The sequence below is a fragment of the Coffea eugenioides genome, chromosome 4 (genome assembly GCF_003713205.1).
Source record: "Coffea eugenioides isolate CCC68of chromosome 4, Ceug_1.0, whole genome shotgun sequence".
Taxonomy (NCBI): domain Eukaryota; kingdom Viridiplantae; phylum Streptophyta; class Magnoliopsida; order Gentianales; family Rubiaceae; genus Coffea; species Coffea eugenioides.
Genome location: NC_040038.1, coordinates 8,869,851 through 8,891,636, shown reverse-complemented (window position 1 = coordinate 8,891,636; position 21,786 = coordinate 8,869,851). Strand labels below are relative to the sequence as shown.

Below are 21,786 nucleotides of genomic sequence, written 5' to 3'. Positions count from 1 at the left end.
TAATGCAATTGGGTAATTAAATTCCTACGGTCGTACCTAGGGTTGTTATCTGGTTAGAGAAGCAGTCAATGGTCGTACCTTGACTGTCGAAAAAGTAAGGAAGAGCTGGTTGTCAGAGCTTATTGATGGCTATAACCAATCTAGTGATAAATGGATGAAATATCTTTGCATCGATGATCATTTAATTGGACCGTGCCTGCGCAGTTGATCCTTTGGGTAGAACTTTTATTAATTGCTATTTTTAGTGAATTGTGCTTTGTGAGTTAGTTTTGAATTTTGTTTGTTTTGTTTTATTTTTATTTTCATTTGCCTCCCATTGAAAATCCCCCAATTTCGTTCTACTAATTTGGAAAGAGATAATTTCCTACCTGCTCCCTGTGGAATCGACCCTACTTGCCATTGTACGCAGAATTAGTATTTTTATAGACAAACCCGGTATATCGGATCAAGCAAACTCTTCGGGAACAGGGTGAATCAAGTAACCCATTGCACACCTAGGGTCCCTGCTCCAGTACTTGGATTTGTTCTATAATTATTTAATTGAGGTGGTAATTAGGACTTTTTAGTAATTATTATTGCACAGGTTCGGCACCTGTCAATTTTTGGCGCCGTTGCCGGGGAGTTGGCGTTTGGATTATTTGTTTCTTTTCAAATTCAGTTTTTATTTTATTTTATTCTTCTTGGTATTTTTGCTAGTTTATGCCCCGTTCTTCTCGCACAGGTGAATTAGTATACGATCCTGAGGTTGAGAAGGCAGCGCGTAGGCGGAGGCAAGAGACCAAGAGGCAAAAAGAAGGGCACTTATTTATTGCAAACGAGTCAGCGGAAGACGAAGTAAGCATGGCCAACAACCAAACATTGAGGGAGCTGGCTGCTCCGGAGCTGACTCACCAGCCCTTATGCATCACATTCCCCGCTTTGGCTGAGAATACTGCTTTCGAACTGAAGTCGGGGTTGATTCAACTCTTACCTTCTTTCCATGGTCTCTCTGGCGAAGAACCCCACAAGCACGTAAAGGAGTTCGAGGTGGTCTGCTCTAGTATGAAACCTCCTGGGGTCACTGAAGAGCAAATTAGACTGAGAACCTTCCCGTTCTCTCTCAAAGATGCAGCTAAAGATTGGCTGTACTACCTACCAGCAGGTAGTATTACCACATGGGCGCAGCTGAAAAAGAAATTCTTGGAAAAATTCTTCCCTGCATCCCGGGCTGCGAGTTTGAGGAAGGAGATCTGCGGCATTAAACAATACCCCGGTGAGTCCTTGTACGAATACTGGGAAAGGTTTAACAAGTTGTGCACTAGATGCCCGCAGCATCAAATTAGTGAGCAACTGTTAATCCAATACTTCTACGAAGGGCTCCAATCAACCGATAGGAGTATCATCGACGCTGCAAGTGTGGGAGCACTGGCAAACAAGACACCAAGGGAAGCGTGGGAGCTCATCGAAGCCATGGCAGAGAACTCCCAGCAATTTGGCTCCCGTGAGAGCAACCCTCCCCGTAGAGTCAACGAGGTAGAGACTTCATCCTTACAGCAGCAACTGTCAGAATTGACGTCAGTTGTTAGGCAATTAGCCATGAGAGACGCACCCCGAGCGAAGATGTGTGGAATATGCACTAGCATGGACCATTGCACAGACTCGTGCCCCATTTTGCAAGAGGACGGGGCGGAACAGGTAAACATGGTCGGAGGCGTGCCTGCGCCCCGCAGGCAGTACGACCCATACTCCAATACGTACAATCCGGGTTGGAGGGACCATCCCAATCTCAGTTATGGGAACAGGCAACAAAATGCATTTCCAAATCGTCCACCAGGATTCCACCAGCCATGGCAACCAAAATCGCAACCTTCGTCCTCCAACTCAGGAAGTTCTCTGGAGGACCTAGTCAAAAACCTGGCCACGACTACTACCAACCTGGCCACGACTACTACCCAGCTTCAACAGGAGATCAGATCCTTAGCCGCGAATACCGCGCAGCTCCAGCAGGACACCAAAGCTGACAAGAAGGACCAAGACATTCGAATAAGCCAACTGGCAATTGCCATCAACCGCTTGGAGTCCCACGTTTATGGGAAACTGCCATCGCAACCCGAGATAAATCCCAGGAATGTAAGTGCCATGACGCTGAGGAGTGGCAAGGAACTGGAAGGGCCTAAAGTGGAAAGTTCAAAAAGCAAAAGTGAAGAGGAGATAGAGAAGGAAATCGAAGAGGAAGGGCGTATTCGCAAGGATCCTAAGGTAACATTCACTTCTCCGCCCACTATTAAATCTAACTTACCTCCTTTTCCTTGCAGGTTGGAAAAGACAACGAGGGCAGAAAAGGAAAAAGAAATCCTGGATGTGTTCCACAAAGTTCAAGTAAACATCCCCCTATTGGACGCGATCAAGCAGGTACCCAAGTACGCAAAGTTCTTGAAAGACTTGTGCGTTAACAAAAGAAAGCTAAGGGGTGATGAAAGAGTGATGGTGGGAGAGAATGTATCAGCTGTACTTCAAAGGAAACTCCCACCCAAATGCGGAGATCCAGGTATGTTTGCTATCCCCTGTAAGATTGGTCATTCTAGTATCAAAAATGCCATGATAGATTTAGGAGCTTCTATTAATGTGATGCCTAAGTCAATCTATGATTCCCTAAATTTAGGACCTTTAAAAGAAACGGGGATAATAATTCAATTGGCTGATCGTACATGTGCTTATCCGGATGGGATAGTTGAGGATGTTTTAGTGCAAGTAGATGGATTAATTTTTCCTGCTGATTTTTATGTGCTTTACATGGATGATAGAAGTGCCCCAAATCCATCACCCATTATATTAGGAAGACCATTTTTGAGTACTGCCCAGACTAAAATTGATGTTAGTAAGGGTACTCTCACGATGGAATTTGATGGAGAAATAGTCCACTTTAATATTTTTGATACAATGAAACATCCTGTTAACTCTCATTCTGTGTTTGCTATGTATACCACTAATCCCTCTGTGCAAGAATTTTCTAAGTTTGCTTATAGGGGTAAATTCAAGGTTGCTGCGAACAAGTCCTATAGGATGAAAGCAATTCATGAGGTAAAAATGGAGAGAAAATTTAGGAAAAAAATTGCACTCAATGGCCATGTGGATCCTGGAGGAGGGCCACCAATTACAAGGAAAATTCAATTACATCCAGACTAAAGAGTGGTGCTATGTCTAAGCAAAGCATTAAAAAAGGCGCTGCTTGGGAGACAAACCCAAGGATTACAATATTAGTATGTGATCATTTTTCCCTTACTTTATGATTTTCAGTTTTATTTTAATGTTTTGATGTTTTGTGGTGGACAGAAGAATAGGGGTTCCAAGGCGTGGCCCACGCCTTGCAAAAAAAAAGAAAAAATATTTCGTGTTGGACATATTTACATGTTGTGGGCAGAAGAAAAATGCCCCCAAGGCGTGCCCACGCCTTCCAACCCTCCGATAGCGAAAAAAAAAAAAAAAAAAGTTTGACCAAGACCCTACTCCTTCCACCTTTCCCTTTCTTCTTTTGACTATCCTTGGACAATATTCTCCAAATTATCTATTGCCTACGCTTCCAAGACTTTTCCTCCTTTTGTTTTGGTCAAGCCCGCCGCCGCCCTCCATCGCTGGTTCCACCTGAGCGCCGCTCACGCCACCCCAAAATCCGCAGCCCAGCAGCGCGCGCAGGCTTTCTCCGCTGCGCACGCCCAGAACGCACACGCCGCTGCGGCGCGACAGCTGCGCTGCGCGCGCTCGCTACCCACTCAGCGCTCGACCATATTCTTGCGCGCAGCAGCCACCCCTGCGCAGCCCAGCACCAACTCCGCGCGCTCAGACAGCAGCCGCGCGCGCCTCTCCATCGCGCGCCAGCCCCTGCGCTATTCTCCAGTCGCGCGCCGGCCTCAGCCCCTGCGAGCGACAGTGCCGCCCAGCGAGCTTGCTTCCTCTCTTGCGCCGCCTCCTTAGGCTCCAGCCGCACCTTTTCAGTAGTCAGGGAAGTTCTCGCTCCCTCTACCCTTGCAAATTATTTTTCCAGGTTACATTGCGGACAATGTAGGTCTTAGGTGTGGGGGGAGTGGCTTCCATTAGTTCTGTTTTTTTCATTAGTTCTTTTTGCTTTGATTACTCAAAAAAAAATATATATATAACATGGGATGAATGAAAAAAAAAAATGAAAAAATTATTGTAGTTAGTCGTCTTTTTGGTTATTTTTATGCTTGTTAGTGTTGGGGCATATTGCTGTGATGAATGACATAATCAAAGTGAGTGGGTATGTGGTCGTATATGCTAGCCGTGCATTTTGTTTCCCTTGGCAATGTCATCGAATGTTGAGTATACTGGAATTCACCCATTTTTGTAACTCTTGGGGAGCTTTTGAGCCTTACTTGAGCATATTATTCTTGTTTGCTCTATTTTGTTTGATTAAGTGGGTATCGCACATGGTTTGAACATTCTAGAACTTGCTATTTTGTACATGTCAAGACCGCATTTTGATGAACTGGATACATTTGAAATGATAAGGGCATTTAGGATTTAACCCTCTTCAGCTTTCTTAAAAATAAAAAATAAAAAAAATCAAACCCTCATTTTTATATCCCATAGTGAACCAACTTGAGCTTCTGTCCTTCGTTTCTGGTTGATATCCGTGTTTGTTAACCCAAGACCCCTTTAAACTTTCTCGTTTATCCATGTGTTGTCAAGGGATGTCTGAAATCCATCATTTGTGCAAAGCAAACGAATTTGGGGTTGAAAGTGCTGATAGATTAGGAGCTATATGATGATATCTTTGTGTAAAAGATGGGAAATTGGGAAAAAAGGCCACTGACCAGAGGACTTTGGCTTACAGGGCGTGCCCACGCCCTACAGGACTGTCTCTTGAAAAAAAAAAAAAAAAATCATGAAGGAGACCTCGTGACCAGAGGCTATGGGCTACAAGGCGTGCCCACGCCTTTAGAGCAAGTATTCAAAAAAAAAAAAAAAAAAAAAAAAAAAAGAAGAGAGACAGAGAAAAAAATTGGGGGCACTTGCACAATGGGCACAGCAAATGAAAACTGCCTTGTTTGTGAAACCCCTCCGATAAAGCACTATGATTATTGGTGAGTTTCGGACATTCTCTTGACACTTTACCCACTATCTATACTTTCTAAACCCGCCTTTCACCTGAGCCTCATTACAACCCTATTAAAGTCCCTTTGATTTATGTGTTTAGTTCACTTTTGAGTGGTGGAGATGTGATAAATGTGCAAGCCTATGGTAATGCCATTCTGTGATGTTGATTTGAGCGTTCCTAGTATTCATATATTTTCTTTGAATTACAACCTGTCCGGTGTGTTCTCATTTTGGCGACACTGTCAGGGATCAAAGGTGCTTGTGTTAGTATATCTTATTGCATGACCTTTGCTCTTTCGGTTGCACTTCTGAGCTCGGAAATGCTTGAGGGCAAGCATTGTCTAGGTGTGGGGGGATTTGATAGAGCAGTTATTTGGCACATTTTGCATTGTCATCTTGTTCTAATTTTGGCTATTCATGGTGCTAAGAAAGGGAATTTCACTCATATTTGATATTTGTGTGAATTGTAGGTGGTTAGCATTAAAAATGATATCTTGAGGTGAATTTCCAGAAGACTTCTCATTTCAGGGCGTGGCCACGCCTTAAAAGGTGGACGAAACCGAAAGCCGGACTGCGATCCACGTGAACCGCGAGAAGCATGGGATAAAAACTCCAAAAGGATAGCTTTTGTTAGATGAATTACTCCAGACGTCTCCTTTCTTTACTTTCTTTTGGGGCGGCGGCTATAAAGAGAAAAGCAAGATTCAAAAAGTGGGAGGAGACCCTAGCTTTAGCTTCAGAAGTCAGGCGCTTTTTATTTTATTCTTTTGCTCTCCGTCGGCCGCAATGAGATGAGTTTTGAGTTTTCTTTTTCTTCTCTTTCAGTCAGACGTATCTCTTCTTTCTTTTAGCTTTCGTCTTGTACGGCTTGACTCCTGAGTTGTTACTCTTGCTTAAGACAATTCGCGTTGATTTTCTGCTTTGTGATTGCGACCCCAATTCTTCGGCAAATAATCGAATGAACTCAATTAAATCACGCGGGATTGACACGATGAGGAGCGGCTAATTTCCTCCTCTACCCAAAGGTTGACGCAAAGGCGCGGTCCATAATATCTGTGAGATCTAATCGAATCTTCATTATTTCTTCCATTTTATTGCTATTCGTGCATTTCCTGAATTAATTGTTCATGGGTATTTTATTGATTGAATATCAACGGCCGGGTATTTGATTTAATTTAATAGCCTACTGCCACGTTAATTAAATAGAATCCGTAATTGTTCATTTAGTTAACACCCCGTGGCAACCACCATAATTGGTTTTATGATGGGGAAACGCAAGATCTAGCTTAAATAAACCCTCTTAGCGTGTTTATTGGTTAGGGTTGGGTTCTTCTAGCTTTAATGCAATTGGGTAATTAAATTCCTACGGTCGTACCTAGGGTTGTTATCTAGTTAGGGAAGCAGTCAATGGTCGTACCTTGACTGTCGAAAAGGTAAGGAAGAACTGGTTGTCAGAGCTTATTGATAACTATAACTAACCTAGTGATGAATGGGTGAAATATCTTTGCATCGATGATCATTTAATTGGACCGTGCCTGAGCAGTTGATCCTTTGGGTAGAACTTTTGTTAATTGCTATTTTCAGTGAATTGTGCTTTGTGAGTTAGTTTTGAATTTTGTTTGTTTTATTTTATTTTATTTGTGTGTGCCTCCCATTGAAAATCCCCCAATTTTGTTCTACTGATTTGGAAAGAAATAATTTCCTACCTGCTCCCTGTGGATTCGACCCTACTCACCGCTATATACAAAATTTGTAATTTTCTTGAGTAGGTATTTATTATTGCACAGGTTCGGCACCTGTCAGAGTGCTCGAAAGAGCAATAATATCTTCCAGTAGCACACTACTATTATTTCCTAGATCCTTGCTGCCATTCCTAATAACATTTTGATTTGCAAGCTGATTGAACAGCCACATTTCCCCACCGTTCTTGTTGTGCTTTCAGCAGTGCTAGCGTGATGATCATTGACTCAGCTATAGTTGAGCCTCCATCTTTTGCCTCACAGGATCAGTGCATATTGCTACTAGTTCACCCTTGAGAGTTTCTAGCTACGTACCACTCCTGGTCCGAATCTCTATTGTCTCCGGTGACTGCATCCATGTTGAGCTTCGTAGTCCCATATCTCTGGGACTACTGCTATTATTCTCGCCTTGTGCTTCTACGAATTGGCAGGCATTTTTTGTTCGACAAAAATGAACAAATTGAGTGCTTTCAATAGCTCGTTATTAACGCTCCAAAAGTAACAATTTTTTTTTTTTTTTTGGTCCTCCCATCCCTTCCCACACCCTTTTCACTACACTGCTAGACGATCTGTAAACCTGACGGCGAAAAATTCCGGAAAATCAAGAAATCAGAAAAGAAGGAAAGTTTATTCTAATATGTTGTGCATTGGAGTAACTAAAAATATGTCCTTCCAATACAATGGTTCCTCCACTAACAACTAATCAATTCCTCTGAGAATGTTGATTTGAGCTATCAAATTGAAAGCGACTACTTTGCTGCTAATCAGAGAAAAGACACAAAAAAAATTTTCTCTGTTATACAAACTGTGGGAGTACTTGCATCTACTTCTATATTGCCTCTGCAGAATTACTACCTGCAGTAAGACCTCCATTCATGGTTTTATATGCTTAGTACTATCTCTTGCAGTACAAAACGGGAAAAGACCATCTTCTTACAACTGATGTACTGGTAAAATCTGCCTCTGGTGTTCAAAACACTGGTTTTACTAATATTATATAAGACTTTTCTCATAAGCACTACTTTAATTTCAGAAACCTCCCCTGAGGTTTCTGACAATTTCATTGACCTCCCCTAAGGTTTCCACAATTACACTAACCTCCCTTGAGGTTTAAGATTTTGTAACAAAATCAGCCCATGATGTCAAAAGTGAACATAAAAAAGTATTTTCAGGAAAGAGAGAAAAATTTGTTCCCATAAATGCCCCTGAGCTAGGTGTACAAGTTATTTTAGTGAATTAATGAAAACTAACAAAAACCAGAAATAAATTAGAAAAAGTGAGGGGATATTAGTGGAATAAGGAAAAAGAGTGGCATTAACACCAGAAATAAAAACCATAAATAAATTAGAAGAAGCTTGGCATTAACACCATCTGGAACGATTTCTCTTGCTTCCATTTGACATAGTTTGTGCAGCTGAACTTGGTGAATACCCGCTTCCTGCTAACAATGATCTTTTGGTGACCAGGAAACTTGAACCTGGCACGGCTCCAAGCCTCTTGAGCATGGTGGCTGTTAGCATCCTTCCAGCATGCAGAGAGAAGTACCTGACCAATAGCAACACGAGCACATGTTCCTTATGGCTTCCCAAAAGCACCCGTCGTACCAATTTGAAGCCTATCAGCTCCAGCAAATGACAACACTAAATCCTAGTACTTTAAAGTGTGGAAATTGTGGTCATTCATCCTCAATTTCGCCTTGTGCTTTTGACCATTCAAGTGCAATTGTAAGCTAGTTTTATCCATGCATACAATCTGGCACAGATTGCATCTTGGTTGCTGATTTTTACTTGGTCCAACAGCTGCATTCTTATTCAGTTTTGGGGAATGTAGCATAGCCCTGTGCTTCTCACCTCTGATGTGTTGTTTGTAATTGGAAGAACTTGAGCAGCTCAATTTGCAGATTTTACAGAATATGTCGGACCTGTTACTGATATTGTGTTGTTGATCTGCTTTCCCATGTCCAGGTCCCGGACTTAGAGCTGGAGATTTGCCCCGATATGATGATTGATTTCTAGCGGCTGAAGTTGAGATTGAACTCTGCCCTACATATTGCATTGGACTTGGATATGGACTAGTAAATGTAGTTGAACATGGCACCTGAAGTTAAGAACAAGGTATTCAACATTTACCATTAAAAAAAGTTAGATACACAAGAAGAAGAGGAAACAGGCATAACTCATGTCATGAATTAGTAATTGCAATGTGCTCATTTAAGAAACTGGCCTAGAAAGCATGATTTCAATATATTTGAGGATCCAACTGAAGATCAAATTGGACAAAAAATTTGGATACATGACTAACCTATTCTTTTATAGTTGCTTAATCTCTAAAACATTAATCAAGCAAGGGCTTTAAAGTTTATGCAGGAAAAGGAAAGAGCAGCGATGGAACAGAAAACACCTACTCTTGTATGTGGTTAGCTAGCTGTACTTCTCAGCTCAACTAATTAGATACATTGTCATATATGTCTTTTCAGTTTGCTGTTAAACATATTGGTTATATTTATAGCTTTTAATGTTCAATGGCAAGAGATAATTTAAAGCAATTCTCTTGAAAGCTCTTTGTGTACGACATAAGAAGTGAAAGATCTTTAAGGCATGACAGCATTGTTTTTAGGGCAATGCTATGTCGCTTCTAGTGGCTGCCAGTTGTGAAAATTACTCATTTACACAGGACATGAATGCTATACCAGAGTTCATTTAGTTCAAGGTATCACATAAATAGAGGCCAAATGTCAAATGATTTGATCTGAAAACTACAAAAAATGCAGGAGAGAAAACTACCAAAAGTGGCTGCAAAAGTTGTTTAGCATCAATTTAGAACTTCATAAACAGTGGACTCGAAATTTGGTAGGAGATTTTTCTCAGAAAATATTCATTGCAAATGTTTGATATTGATGGAGCTATGCTTAATTTATGTTTACCCTTTTCTTGAGGAAGTTGAAACGCAAAATATCTATGCATGAAAAGAGAAAATGGAAGAATAAGTATTGAGAAAACAACCCCCTTCTCCCTTTTCCCATTCATTGGAGCCGTCTAGAGCCTAATGCTTGATAACCAGAAACGAAGTTATACTGCCTAAGTCAAAGTTCTCTGTTTTTTGATTGGCAGTTATTGCGTATAGAGCTCAGACTCCGTTATACAAGTGACAAATAAGGGTTGAATATCAGGTTAACTTCATGTAAAATTCAGCTTATCATTGTTTCAATTTTTTCCCATAAAAGTACCCAGTTTAGTACCCAGCAAATGACAACATCTTGTTAATACACAGAACATGGGAAGGATGAACTAGTAAGATTCCAACTGGTAAGTCAGTTAATGAAATTGAAAGATTTAATTTGTACCCTAATGACTTATTTATCAGATATTAGTCTCATAATAATACACAATATCTTGGGTATAATAGTAATTTTGGATTATGTGATGTCAGCAATTGGATCCCAAGTTCTGCCAGGGGAGGTTAGTGTAATTGTAGAAACCTCAAGGGAGGTCAATGAAATTGTCAGAAACCTCAAGGGAGGTTTCTGAAATTATCCCTTTATTTTTTAACTCATGAACTCCTGACACAACATCGGCTAGTTCTGATCCACATTTTCTGCTCTAAATTAGATTACATTTCTTTCTGCAATGCAGTTTATCACAGAAGTTCTAAATTTTTTGTCCATTTAACTTAACAGGGATTACAATTGAAGATCAATTTGTAGATTTAGTTAACAATTAGGTAATTGTCCGCTGTATTTGAACTATAATGTCGACTATCAAGGACAAGCAAAAATAATAGGAAAATCATTCAAAATATCCCTCACATTTTGTAAAATAACCTTTTTTATTTCTCACTTTTAAAAATATAATTTACAAATTCATATTAGTCAAATTTGATCCCTATTTAGGTTTCGACTAGTTTTTGATCGGAATCCACCAAGTGCCTTGTATGTGATCATTTTTTATAGGTAAAATTGTCAAATTACATCAAGGGTTGTCCACCTCAAAACAAATAACATTATCTAGTTTATGAGGAAGAAAAAGGTTAAAAGATTGTTCATATAAATTGCACACGTCCCTTCCCATTGAGTCCGAACAATTGGCTGGGGAAAGAAAATTGTTGAGTATGTTTCTTTCAAAATATATCAAGGGGTGTTATCTATATCAGTACAAATAACATAATCTAGATTAACATTATTAAGAAGAAAAAGGTTAGCGCTGTTCATATCAATTGCACATGTCCCCTCCCCTTGAGTTAGAGGATACTAAAACCCGTAATTTTCAAGTTCTATTGATTATTGAATGGTTAGATACTAAAAGCCTAAACACACTAGGGGAAGGAAGCAATCAGCTGGAATTGTTACACCAAGCAAAACTCTTGACCCCCTAAAATCATAATATATGGGCAGATAAGTGATCCAAAGCCGCAATAGGTTTGTCAATGTATGTGAGGAAATACTGGAATAGGTTCCGCACTATCAACCCAATCTAAACAGGTTTCGCACATCTTTCTCAAAGCCATTCGGAGTAGGATACCCGTGCATGTCCAACAAAACAACCCCCCAAACTTGTTAATTTTGCTCCTCTTTAATCAACTCCAACATTATCAAAAGCATGCAATCTCTCAAATACCCGCACAAAATTAGTGTAATGATGGTCCGGAATACTTGATATCCCATCAAGAATCTCTACCAACTTCATATTCCTATAAGGTAATTGCAGCTTAATCTCAAATATCTTATGAGCATCTATGTACTCAATAACATTTTCTAAAGTCTCCACACCATACAACAGATTTGTATCCCCGCTCAATGAATGGGAAAATAAGTTAGCTCTATGTTGGAGTTTTTCGACTACATTAATTGCACAACCAAGGCAACACATATTTGTCTTCCAACCTACCTCTTATCGTATTCCCATTCTTGTCAAGGTGCAATGGTTGATGGATAATAATATGCCAAACTCAGATAATAATCTACCATATACAATAGCCGTTACCTCCCAAATAGATTCCCCAATCTCCAACCACATCCCATCAGCCTACTATTAACAAAACCGACTTGGACCACTTTGTAATCCCTAGTGATGAATGAGGAGTACAACATTCTTATGACTCCCTCTTGATGATCTTGTCTAAGTGTAGTAGGTTCAACTTCAAGATTTTCTACTACCATCTTGACAAACATGGAAGGCCAGTGCTTAATTTGATTCCTAATTAATCCTTCAAGAAACATCTCACAACTCATAAAGTCTGGTGGTACATTGGGGTTGTATAGTTTAGTTAGAGGATACACACACCTTTCCAAGAAACTTAGGTGATGTTGTTTAAAGAAAAAATTATTCAAAATGTCCATCACATTTTGTAAAATAACATTTTATCCCTCACTTTTAAAAGTATAATTTACGTCCCTTACAAATTCACATTGATCAAATTTGGTTCCTATCTAGGTTTCGATTATTTTCGGTCGGAATCCATCATGTGCCTTGCATGTGATCATTTTTTATGAATAAAATTTTTAAATTATATTTTACATAATTTAATCTATAGTCTCTCACATTTTGTAAAATAAATCTTTTCATTCCTCGCATTTCATAAAATAAATTTTTTGGTCCCCCATATTTCACAAAATAAAAATTTTCATCCCTCATTGATCATGTGTGCGAATAGTTTTTTCTTGTTTTTGAAAATTTATATATATATATATTTATTTGATTTCACCTGAATAGTACAAATAGTATGTATACGAATAGTTTTTTTTTTTTGTTTTTGAAAATTCATATATGTTTATTTGATTTCACCTGAAAAGATTAATAGGAGTGATTTGCTATTTCTTTTACATAATATTTCTACTTTTCTGCAATTCAAGTCAATCTAATATAAATAGAATTGTAGCAGTAGTTGAATTTTCTTTTCTTTATCTTCGTTTCCTATGTATATGGTGCTTCCTTAGTTGATATTTTGAAGTTAAATTTTATGTGTTATAAGACTCTTGGATGATGAGAAATTAAAGGGAAAAATAGATATGAAATAACCAGCTATGAGTATAAATAAACATGTCTTTTTTGAAGAGGTGCTGTTAGGGGTGGCAATTCGGGTCCAAATCAGGTTGGCGGGTTGGGTTCGGGTCAACCCGCCAGAAAATCTATTGACCCGAACCCGACCCGCCAACCCGTGACGGGTCAGGTATGCTGACCCGAACCCGAAAATTTCAGGTTGACGGGTTGGCGGGTCGACCCGAAATGACCCGAAACTTAATTTTAATTTATTAATTTATCACTGTAATTTCTAATAAAATCAATTTCTCACAAAACTAATTACATAATCAAGTAATAAAAATTTAAATAAATAATTCCAAACCAAATCTAAAATAAATTAAACACCGTAAAAGTGTTTTATCTCAAACAAAATATAAAATAAATTAAAACAGTATAAAAGTAAAAAATAATATAATATATTATTTGTCCAAATATAATAATTTCAACTTCACACAAATTAAATAAATTCATTTAGGATTAAGTAATTAATGCCTTTGAAAAAAAGAATAACTTAGTTTAGTTAGATAAAATTATTTTTATGTTTATTAAATTATTTTTAATTTGTAAACGGGTCATATCGGGTCATATCAGGTCACCACGGGTTGACCCGAAATCGATCTGTTTTCTTTTCGGGTTCATCGGGTCCAACCCGATTCTGACCCGAATTCCCGAAATCTCAACCCAAACCCATTAATTTCGTGTTAGGTTCGTGTCGTGTTTTCAGGTCGTGTCGAAAATTGCCACCCCTAGGTGCTGTAGCTTCATTAAAAGCTAGAAGCTCTTGAATATTTTGTCGGCTGCTAGCCCTACGCCTTCCTACCGGTTTCTTCCCTGAATCTAACAACCCTGTATTTGGATTTTTGTGCTGTAGCTCAGTCGGCCAATTAACAAAAACCAATTGAAGTAGTGGAAATGCATTGAGAATAAGAAAATTTGAAGGTTTGATTGGTTTACAAGTAGATATGATCATGATTTGCAAAATATGAATGACAAAGACGAGTAGTACATATATGCCAATATTTCAGAAAGACGAGGTACATTAGATGAGTTGATCCCTTACAAATTCACATTAATTGAATTTGGTTCTTATTTATGTTTCGATGAGTTTTTGGTCGGAATCCATCATGTGCCTTACATATAATCATTTTTTATGGATAAAATTTTCAAATTATATTTCACATAATCTAATCCATAGTTCCTTACATTTCGCAAAATAAATTTTTTTATTTCTCTCATTTCATAAAATGAATTTTTTTGTCCCCTATATTTCACAAAATAAAAATTTGCATATCTCATTGATCATGTGTGCTAAGAATTTTTTCTTATTGTTAAAAATCCATATATATATTTATTTGATTTCACATGAACAGTATAAATAGCATATAATATATCTCTATTTGATTTCACCTAAACAAGCTAATGATAGTTATAGGTAAAATCAAATATAGATATATTATATGATATTCGTATTGTTCAGGTGAAATCAAATAGATATATACATGGGTTTAAAAAAAAATTGTTCCTACACATGATCAATAAGGGATAAAAAATTCATTTTGTGACATACGTACCAATAGTTTTTTTTGTGTTTATGAAAATCCATGTATATATTTATTTGATTTTACTTGAATAACACAAATAACATATAATATATATGTGTTTGATATCACCTGAACAAGTTGGTTGGATGGTATGAGGGAGGAAGTGTAAGTGAGAGCTCATGAAAAAATTCATTTCGTGAAATTTGAGGGAAGAAAAAATTTATTTTGTGAAATATGAGGGACGAAAAAATTCACATTATGAAATATGAGAGATTATGAATTGGATTATGTGAAATTTGATTTGATAATTTTGCTCCTAAAAAATGATCACGTGTAAGACACATGATGGATTTCGATCAAAAATTAGTCAAAAATCTTGGTAGGGACAAAAAATGGCCAATGTAAATTTGTAAGGGACGTAAAATTACACTTTTAAAAGTGAGAGATGAAAAAAAGTAATTTTACTAGATGCGGAGGATGTTTTGAATGATTTTTTCAAAATAATAATAATAATAATAATTATTATTATTATAAAAGTGGTGTTGTAAAGGCATACGTAACTGATGAATTCTTTTAATCTGTTCTACCATCTTCAGGAACTATTGCTCTGGTGAAACATATGAGCATAGTGGCCACCAAAGAAGGGACTTAAGTCCTTCCTTGGGCTGTAGGTGAGGGTTTAAATCTTACCTGCGACAAAAAAAATTCAAGAGTGATGCCATAATATTCCATTGGTTTAGTCAAGTCTGTATACCTCCTAACCTCTAATACATAAATCTCCTTAGCCTCCCCCTCCCGTGTAGATTAGCATAGAATAAGTTATATAATTATTATCGTTGACAGAAAAAAAAAACAAAAGAAACATATGGGCACATCAGTAGATGTGCATTAGAGAATGCAGTTTGAGATGGAATATTTAACCCAACCACCGAAAGCTACTGTTATCTCTATTGAAATTAATTTCAATTTCAGCAGCTGGCGTCAAGGGAAGCCTTGCCTTCACTGAGGAAAAGAAAGAAAGAAAGAAAGAATCCAATGCTGTCCACGGTCTAGGCTGCTTCACCAACAAAAACAATATATCGTTAGTGCCAACAAAACATCTGACAATATTCCGTTTAGATAGCTATTTTTAGAAATTTTTGTAGAAAAATATACTGTGGTGATTTGATATAGGTGAGGTAAAAAGTGAATAAAAATGTATTTACGAAAAATGTAATTTTTTTTTTTTTACAAAAAATAGCAATCCAAACAAGGTTAATTATACACAAGCCAGTTCAGCTAAGGAAATCAAGCCTTATCACCAAACAAATTAAGTCCAGCTGAAATATTAAAGTTTTTTTTTTGTTATCTAGAAATGTTTAATTCTTTTTGGCAAAATATTATGTTCCATTTTGTTGCTTATCAAAATACATTGGATCATAAAATATATGCATCACAACTGGCTTATAATTATATTTATGTTGCTCATCCAAATTTAATGGACCGTAGATTCATAAGTTATCCACCTTGAAGACGCGTCTAAGTATGGTATGAATGACTTGGCATGTATGTGCTCCTAAATTTTTGTCAGATTTACATAGTTTTAATTGACTAACTAATAATTGAAGTGTGTATATAAAGCAAGTAACAATATTGTGGGCAGCAGTTCCCCTAGTGATGGCGACGATCATTCGGCAAGATTGGTCCAAAAAAAAAAAAAAAAACAGAAGAAGAAAGCCCCAATTTTCAAATGATGTACACGATTGTGATCTGCTCCATGAAATCTGCTCCTAGTTGAGTGGTGCAACAGTTCGCCTTAAGAACTATGTCACCTCAAGACACTTTATATACAAGAGACTCAGCTGAACTCTCGATTTATCAACGCTAAGAACTATCACCTCAAGAAATTAACCCTTTATACGTCTTTTGATCTTAATTTTCACTATATCGTTTTTGGAAATATGATCTTTTCATAATCTTAAATGTTGACAACGTTATTTAGAAATTTTGCTAATAGTTATGGCTAATGGTGCATACACTTTTTTTTTTTTTTGCAAGTCATTGGTCACTAACATTTGTTTTGTTATTTCCCGTAATACTTTATTTTTGGCAGTGTAATGTCTAAAAAGAGGGCGACATAAGTGCCTAATTATTATTTTCAAAAAAAAAAGTGCCTAATTATTTGTGCAAACTCGAATTTCAATAAAAAAAAAACAAATTTATGTCAAATTTTCATGAAGTTGTTGTCATGCTTCGTGTATTCGACGTTAGACCAGAGCATCTCAGTGCTTGAAGTTGAGTTTTTTTTTTTAATGAGAGAAGAGTGGGATTTAAGAAGGATGAAGTTCTTGAGGTATCAATTTTAGCGATTAAACCAAAGTTGCATCAGCTACTTTGGTGTGTGCATACTAGCTATGCTTGCCTACCTATAGAGAATTAGGATATGGCTCCATATACAAAGAGATAAAAGCAACATGTGGTATCCACAATAGACTCGAGATGCCCTCCACAATATACTGCATAATCATCATTTAGAAAGTTCATCAAGAAAACAGTATCTACATTACTTTTTCTTTAAAAAACCGATATGCTTATGATATGGAGTTAGATATTAACTAAACCGGGGAAGGAAAATGAGTAGATAAACACTGTGGAAGTTGAAAATTCGAGAAAGAAGAGTAGCATTGGATTGGGAGTTCATAGAATGGAAGCACAAAGAAGAATAGCTTGTAGTCAAAAAGTCAACTTGGTCGTGCTGATGGAAAATAGAAGTAATAGCATGGAAGGAGTGTAATAAAAGGGTTGGTTGCACTTTTGCACCCTTCAATTATACTTGAATTTTCAATTAGTTCTTAAATTTTAAAGTGGGACAGTAAGTTTCTAAAATATAAAATATGTTATACTTCAATCCTTATAATATAATTTTTTTTTTACTTTAGTTCCCAAAATATAAAATTTGTCCTTTAAGATAAGTAAATAATTTGTCCCATTTTAGTATAGAATTTGTTCCACTTCGGCCAATAATTTTATGTAAATGAAATAAATTTTATATTTCAGAGACTAATACGTCCAATTTTAAAATTTAGGGACCAAAATAGAAATACAAATAAAGTTGAAGGCGGAAAGTAGCGTCAACCCCTGTGTAAAGTTATAGGGAAATCTGGAGGAAGGATCCACTCCCCCACTGCAAAAGAAAATTCACAGTAGAAAACAAAAGCAGGAAACAAAAGAAAAGAAAAGGGGACTGAAGGTGAAATGACAGCGACAAAAGAAACAACTTAGGCTTTACCTGCAAATTCTTGATTTCTTTATCCATATAAGTCTAGGGTAGAACTTCCATGTGATAATATTCTCGTCCCAGTTTTGAACCTCGGACAGTTTTGGCAAAAATGACTGATGCTATTGTATCTTTTGCAGTGAAGCAACTTGGGGACTTTCTTACCCAAGAAATAGTTGATCGAAAAAATTTGAGGGCGAGAGTCGAGTGGCTAAGAAATGAATTGGGCTATATGCAATCTTTCATCCAAGATGCTGAAGAAAAGCAGAGTGATGATCACAGGATGCAACAGTGGATTTCTGAAATCACAGATATTGCTCATAACACAGTGGCCATCTTAAACGATTGCAACTTGAAGGTAGGAGCTGGAAAATCTGGATTCTTCAACAGCCTGCAAACTTATGCCTGCTTGTGCAGCAGAGAGGCTAATCTCCACAATATCAGCCAGCAGCTTGAGTCTCTCAAGCAAAGGGTGCTCGACATTTCTCGCAAGCGTGAAACATATGGCATCAGAAATCTTAGTAATTCAGCAGGTGAAGGGGCTAACCGTGGTCCAAACAGTAGATCAATCATCAAAACACTAAGGAGAGCAACTTCCTATGTAGATCAAGATCGACTCTTTGTGGGCTTTGAAGATGTCACTCGGACGTTGTTGGCTGAACTTTTCAAAATGGAGGACAGACGTAGTGTCATTTCTATTTATGGCATGGGTGGCCTTGGCAAGACAACCGTCGCTAGAGAGCTTTACAACTCCTCCAGGGTCATGGAAAATTTTCGATACCGTGCTTGGGTTTGTGTCTCTCAAGAGTATAGCACCTCGGATCTTCTTCGAACTCTGATTAAGTCGTTCAGAAAGAGGTGCTTCGGAGATGAACTGAAGATTATAGAGAAGATGGACGAGGAAGATTTGGAGCGCTACCTCCGTGAAATCTTAAAAGACCACAAATACCTTGCGGTGGTAGATGATGTTTGGCACAAAGAAGCTTGGGAAAGCTTAAAAAGAGCTTTCCCTGATGATAAAAATGGCAGCAGAGTCATCATCACTACGCGCAAGAAAGATGTTGCAACGAGAGTAGATGACAGGAGTTTCGTTCATGAGCTTCGGTTCTTGACACCAGATGAAAGTTGGGACCTCTTTTGCAAGAAGATATCTCATGGAGACGGCTACAACAATTGGTGCTCTGCAGGAATGCTGGATTTGGGTGGGCAAATGGTTCACAAGTGTGGTGGTCTACCGCTTGCAATAGTAGTACTGGGTGGGTTGCTTTGCCATAAGAAACGGCTGCAAGAGTGGCACGAGGTGAAAGAACATATTTGGCGACATCTGAAGAATGACTCCCTTGAAATCTCATTCCTGCTTTCTTTGAGCTACGATGATTTATCGGGGCAATTGAAGCACTGTTTCCTCTACTTGGGCAGTTTTCTTGAAGATTCTTTGATTGACGTAGAAAAGCTTAAATGGCTTTGGATGGCAGAGGGATTCATAACGCCAAGGGAAGCGAAAATGGAGGAAGTGGCTGACCATTACTTGAACGAGCTGGTTAACAGGAGCATGATTCAGATAGCTGACAAAATGTGGGATAAAATTGCCTATTGCAGGATTCATGATCTTCTTAGGGATCTTGCGGTTCAAAAGGCAATCGAGGTAAACTTCTTTGACATTTATGACCCACGCAAATACTCTACTGCTAATTCTTCAGGCCGACGCCAAGTTGTCCACACACAAATTAGAAATTACTTCTCACTTGTCAGTCCATGTTCGAAAATGCAGTCACTTGTGATCTTCAATCCAGATGGTGAGGAACCCAAAGTAGAGCACTTTCGCTCTCTGTGTGTTAGTTTCACAAATCTTCATGTTTTAAATCTAGAAAACTGTCATTTTAACTTTGCCACTGATGTCGGGCAACTACCATATGACATAGGCTCTTTGATTCACCTGAAGTTCTTAGGGATAGTAGATACCAACTTTCGTTCCCTCCCGAGCTCCCTGGGAAAATTAAGAAGCCTAGAAACCCTTTGTGCAGCTACGACTGACCTTGCATTTCCTCCTGAGATAAGTGAATTGACAAATCTTAGACATTTGGTTGCTCTTTGCAAGGGGCCGGTGAATATTAGCTCCTTAACAAATCTGGAGACTCTTAAATATGTCAAGTATCAGGATTGGCTAAAATTGAAGACAACCAACTTGGTCAATCTTCGAGAATTAGTGGTTCAAAATATTGATGGTCGAGGTAGTTTGGATTCAATAGGGAAGTTAAGGAACCTGGCTACTCTCACCCTCACATGCTCAGCAGTTTCCTGGGCTTTTCCTCCACTAGAACCTCTTTCTTCTTGTCAGCATCTGCTCAGATTGTGGTTAAGCGGACCGATAAAAAAAGTGGGACGACTAGAGAAGTTGCCGCGGTCGATCATGATCTTAACACTACAACATTCAATTCTTGAACAAGATCCTATGCCTGTGTTGGAGACTTTTCCAAACCTACAAAGCCTTGAGCTAATTGCAGCCTATATTGGACATTCATTTTGCTGCACTGCTAAAGGGTTTCCAGAGCTTGAGCTTCTACGTTTTCGTAGCTTATATGGTTTGGAATGGCACTTGGAAGAAGGAGCAATGCCTATGCTCAAAGGTGTTGGCATATACAAGTGTCCTGGGCTGAAATGCCCTGAAAGAATTAATCGTGTCCGTAAGCTTAAAGAAACGGAGAAGAGGCTTTTGCCTTATGAGCGCACGTGGTCACACCATTAGCATTATCTTTTTGAAGAGACATAGGACTGGCGAGTGAACCAAATTCATCTTCCTTGTTATCATAACAGGGAGACTTTCTGTACTCTTGAGCACTGGTGAATCTAATTTGATTGTGGTACATTATTGCTTCCACTGTAATTTCTCGGGTGTAATTTTTTTTTTTGGGTTTCAGCTTATCAAAAAGCATCTGCAATTTGAGTTCTTATATTTAGCAATTTGTCTTATCCTTTTATTACGAAATGAAAATTACAAGATTCTTGAAGAATTAGGAGTTGTAAGGGTGAAACTTTAACATTTCATCCTGCTGAGTCAAGACCTCAAGAAAATAAGTAGGAGATTAGGATCAATACATAATGTAATAGGATTTTAAACGGCTACTTTTCTTGCAGATCTTGACATACCACCGAAGAATTTTGAATTCCTGAGAAAATTAAAGCCAGGGGAATCTGATATAATGACAAATTATACACTTCAGCTCACAAAGTTAACGAATTAATGTTTGTCCTTCAAAAAACTTTTGCTTGACAAATACGCTCCAATGACTACATATAGATATGGACAAATTTCAGTTTCTTTTCTTTTTTTTGTCCGCCATTAAATTAGTGCAAAAGTACTTGGAAGTATTTCTTTTGTTTTTTGGGTTGGGAAGGATAGGACATCAGTGCAACAATCTGTATCGAGCGGGACAAGCAACCCACATGTGGGACAACTACTAAATAGTACTATATGGTTGAACTGCTACAAGCATTTACAAATTTGAAAACTTAAATACTGGAATAAGCTCTTACTCCTCAAGTTTCAACCTCGATGGAAATCAAGTCACCCAGGATTGACATCACCGGCAAGACCTTATTGAAAAAAGTACTAGAAATTTTTTGAGAAGATTATCTTGAGATCATGCAAATCAAATAGGTATTCTTGTTAGAGTACTAAGCGTTTTAATACCCCACATAACATCACTCTTTCTTCATTTTTTTTTAGGAGGCTTCCTTCTGACGCTCTGTTTGGATCCCCTGTTTTTGGGGTGTTTTTCAAAAACTAGTTTTTCAAATATAATAAAAATTTTTAAAAAGTACTCTAAAAGGAAATCTAAAAATTAGTTTAAAATTTTTTAAAATTTTAAAAAATATCTCAAAATATATTTTACAAACTCTTCTACTCTTAAATATCCCAAAATATTTTTTAAAAATATTCCAAAATATATTCTAAAAATTCTGTTACAGCAAAGTTTTTCAAAAACATCTCAAAAAACAGCTAATCCAAACGGTTTTCTTTTTTTTTCAAAATACATCAAGGGTTGTTATCTATCTCAGTACAAATAACACATTATCTAGGTTAGAAAGAAGAAAAATGTTAACACTGTTCATATCAATTGCACATGTCCCTTCCCGTT

At 37.7% G+C, this 21,786-nt stretch overlaps 2 protein-coding genes across 2 annotated transcripts; both read left to right on the top strand.

Moving 5' to 3' along the window:
* The first annotated feature begins 840 nt into the window (after window positions 1–840).
* Window positions 841–7,288, top strand: LOC113768946. Its single transcript, XM_027313446.1, has 3 exons — window positions 841–2,238; window positions 2,392–2,527; window positions 7,098–7,288. Exons 1-3 carry the CDS (start codon window positions 841–843, stop codon window positions 7,286–7,288), a joined length of 1,725 nt encoding a protein of 574 aa, XP_027169247.1.
* Window positions 7,289–17,667: 10,379 nt separating this feature from the next.
* On the top strand, window positions 17,668–20,551 carry LOC113767321 (disease resistance protein RPP13-like). Its single transcript, XM_027311372.1, has one exon. The coding sequence runs from the start codon at window positions 17,760–17,762 to the stop codon at window positions 20,391–20,393; it is 2,634 nt and encodes an 877-aa protein (XP_027167173.1). The 5' UTR covers window positions 17,668–17,759; the 3' UTR covers window positions 20,394–20,551.
* The last annotated feature ends 1,235 nt before the right edge of the window (window positions 20,552–21,786 follow it).

Coding starts and splice junctions, on each gene's coding strand:
- LOC113767321 (XM_027311372.1), top strand. CDS start 17,760: ATGACTGATGCTATTGTATCTTTTGCAGTGAAGCAACTTGGGGACTTT.
- LOC113768946 (XM_027313446.1), top strand. CDS start 841: ATGGCCAACAACCAAACATTGAGGGAGCTGGCTGCTCCGGAGCTGACT. Junction 2,239..2,391: donor GTATTCGCAAGGATCCTAAG/GTAACATTCACT, acceptor GCGATCAAGCAG/GTACCCAAGTACGCAAAGTT. Junction 2,528..7,097: donor ACCCAAATGCGGAGATCCAG/GTATGTTTGCTA, acceptor TTTGCCTCACAG/GATCAGTGCATATTGCTACT.